The sequence below is a fragment of the Citrus clementina genome, unplaced genomic scaffold (genome assembly GCF_000493195.1).
Source record: "Citrus clementina cultivar Clemenules unplaced genomic scaffold, Citrus_clementina_v1.0 scaffold_1, whole genome shotgun sequence".
Taxonomy (NCBI): domain Eukaryota; kingdom Viridiplantae; phylum Streptophyta; class Magnoliopsida; order Sapindales; family Rutaceae; genus Citrus; species Citrus x clementina.
The window spans coordinates 14,756,102-14,758,969 of NW_006263303.1; the positions used below are offsets into that span (position 1 = coordinate 14,756,102).

Below are 2,868 nucleotides of genomic sequence, written 5' to 3' on the forward strand. Positions count from 1 at the left end.
AACAGATCTAGTCTTCACTGTTGACACGAACTGTCTTGTCCCTAATTGCAACTTGACGCTTCCTTCACTTATTTTCCTAGTTTCCTGAAACCAATAAAGTGAATTACAAATATGATTAGTTGCTCATGAATCCAACACCCAAGTGTCAATAGGATTCTGAACTAAACAGGCCTCAATTACAAAAAGATTTTCCATACCTGATTTCACAATCTTAGGCAATCCTTTTTCCAGTGACATTTATGTCCACATTTGAAGCATTTGCCTTTCGGCTTGCCATCTTGTTTGGTAGACGGTCTCTTTTTCCCAGCTTTCTTCTTACATTTGCCTTTCGGCTTAAGTCTAGAAGAAGAACCTTTTTTAGCAATATTTATGTTTCCCAGAGATTTCTCAGCACGATAGATATCTTCAGCATAATGGAGTTCGTTTATCAATTCAGTTAAGGTCATGTTTCTTTTGTTCATGTTATAATTGACCTTAAACTCCTTGAATGTTTCTGGCAAAGATTCTAGCACCATATCAATTTTTGAGTTATCATCGATTTGTGCCCCCTGAATCTCAGCCTCATTCAAATAGTCCATCATTTTGAGGACATGATCACGAACTCTTGTCCCCTTCCCCATTTTAAAATCAAAAGTCACCTTACTTGCTTTTTCTAGAAGGCCCCTTTCACACAAGCAAATTAAATGGAACCTCCCACTAAATGATATATTTAGGCTTTTGACCCAAATAGCTAGTTATCTGACATATTAATCCAGTAATGGTGCAGTCAATTAAATGAACTAACCCATGGATTATTTGGAAACATACAATAGTGGTTACAACAACTAAGCCTGTAATTAAATAAGCCTAATCGTTTAATTCCAACTTTACTCCACTATAAGATTGGAACTGATCTCAATAATTGTATGTTCGAATAATAATTCGTCCCAAACCACATTGATTTTTTTACTGCACAATCCTTTGTACCACATCATTAATTAAATCGAAATATCAACTCTATAATTAATTTAATTACATATTGTTCCTTGATTCTTACTAGTTTTCTCTAATGATCATTTTCAATATACTAAATATGTTGACACACTCTGGCCAGAGAATTCTATGATCAAGTGTTGAAAACCCATTAAAAGATGTGTTGTACAAATTCTATATTGTTAATCTATAACTCCAATACTCATAATTGCTCCCACCAAGATACTGGGTAATCTTGACCATAATTGTGTGTCATGCCCATTGGTAACTCAAATGGAATAACAATTACAATCATGAAATCATAACTAACTCAAGATTAAGATTACAGTAAAATCAATGCCTATGAGATTCAATAAATCTGACAGTCATTTTAAGGTTAATTAATCTCATATGTGATCTTGTTCAATGTAGTTGTACTACATTAATAAATTCATACATGATTAAGACAAATCATTCAATGAATTCATTACAGTCTATACCTAAATAAAGTGTCCAACTTTATTTATCAACTGCGAACTAAATTTATTTAATCATAAGATAACTTGTATTTATGTCTTCTGTGAATCCACATGGTGATAACATAAATACATATAATATGATTAAATGGACTTTAATAAAAATATTAATGCAATTAAGATATTTGAATAAAATACCTCATTTATTTTATTAATCAGAAAATTTATTTATTACAATTAAATAAACACATATGCTTTTAAATAGCATATTTTCCCAACACTAACCACTTGGAGTCATATAGGTCATGGATGCAGTTGCAGGGGCTTCAAAGGCAATCATGTGCAAAGGTTTTTCACTCACCTTTACTGGATCGGCTAGGCAATGGTTCAGGCAGCTTGAGCCAAGAAGCATCAGTTCGTTTTCTCAGCTCTCGAAACAGTTTGTGTGCATAATTCATTAGAGCAATGCAACAAAAAAAAAACCATCAACCTATCTATTATCAATAGAGTTGGCAACAATACTCGCGGGGCCCCGATTAATTTGGGGCGGGTATAGAGCCCCGAAAAAGTCTGAAAATAAATTCGGGTCTATTTGGATATGGGTCTAAAACCCCCAAATTTTTCGGGTTCGGGTTTGGGGATTTTTCGGATCCCCTAACTCAACCCGAAAAAAAAAACAAAAAAAAATTCTAATATTTTAAACTTTGAAATTAGAAATTGTAATGCCATCGAATCAATTTTTTTCCCCCAAAAGAAACCCTAACAGTTCGTGAGCTGTCGTCGTCACTAACAGCCGGTCAGCCGCCACCGTTCGTCGTCACCGACCAACACTTAGCTGCACCTGTTGGTTCTCCTGTAGCAAGGTTTCCTGCTGTTGGTGGTGTAAAAAATGGTGACGGTTTAAGTTTTGGTGAAGGGATTTTGAGAAGTGGGCTAAAGAATAGTGAGTGTAATGATGATAAAGCCGTCATAATGCATGTTGTTCTATGTGGATGCTTTGTTGAGGAAGAAGATGAAGTGAAGGAAGAAGTCAAGAGCCATGTGGAAGAAACTAGACAAGAGAGGAGAAAAGAAAGCGAAACTCAAACAGTTGTGGGTTGTTTGCTTGCTGTGTGGTGGGTTCACTAATTCTGGCCACACAATTTTAAAGATTCATTTTGCTACCCAATATGTGTAAGACTGGGTTTGTATCAATTGTGATGCTACAAGTTTATGTTGAAGACCTAAAATTATTTTGATTTGTCTAATAAAATTTAATCATTTGTAATTATGTTAAAGGCTTAAAATTATTATGCTTTTATTTGTGGAGGTTGTTAAAGTTTGATCACTTATAATTTTATTTTTAATATAAAATTTAATTATTTATAATTTTATTTCTAAATATGGAGGTTGTTAGAATTATTATTTATTTAAAAAAATTGAAATATTTAAAAATTATTAT

At 33.4% G+C, this 2,868-nt stretch overlaps 1 protein-coding gene across 1 annotated transcript; it reads right to left on the reverse strand.

Moving 5' to 3' along the window:
• Positions 1 to 203: 203 nt before the first annotated feature.
• Positions 204 to 620, reverse strand: LOC112095660. Its single transcript, XM_024177759.1, has one exon. It carries the CDS (start codon positions 618 to 620, stop codon positions 204 to 206), a length of 417 nt encoding a protein of 138 aa, XP_024033527.1.
• Between the last annotated feature and the right edge of the window lie 2,248 nt (positions 621 to 2,868).

Excerpts from the sequence above, each read along its gene's own strand:
- LOC112095660 (XM_024177759.1), bottom strand. The coding sequence starts at position 620 with ATGGGGAAGGGGACAAGAGTTCGTGATCATGTCCTCAAAATGATGGAC.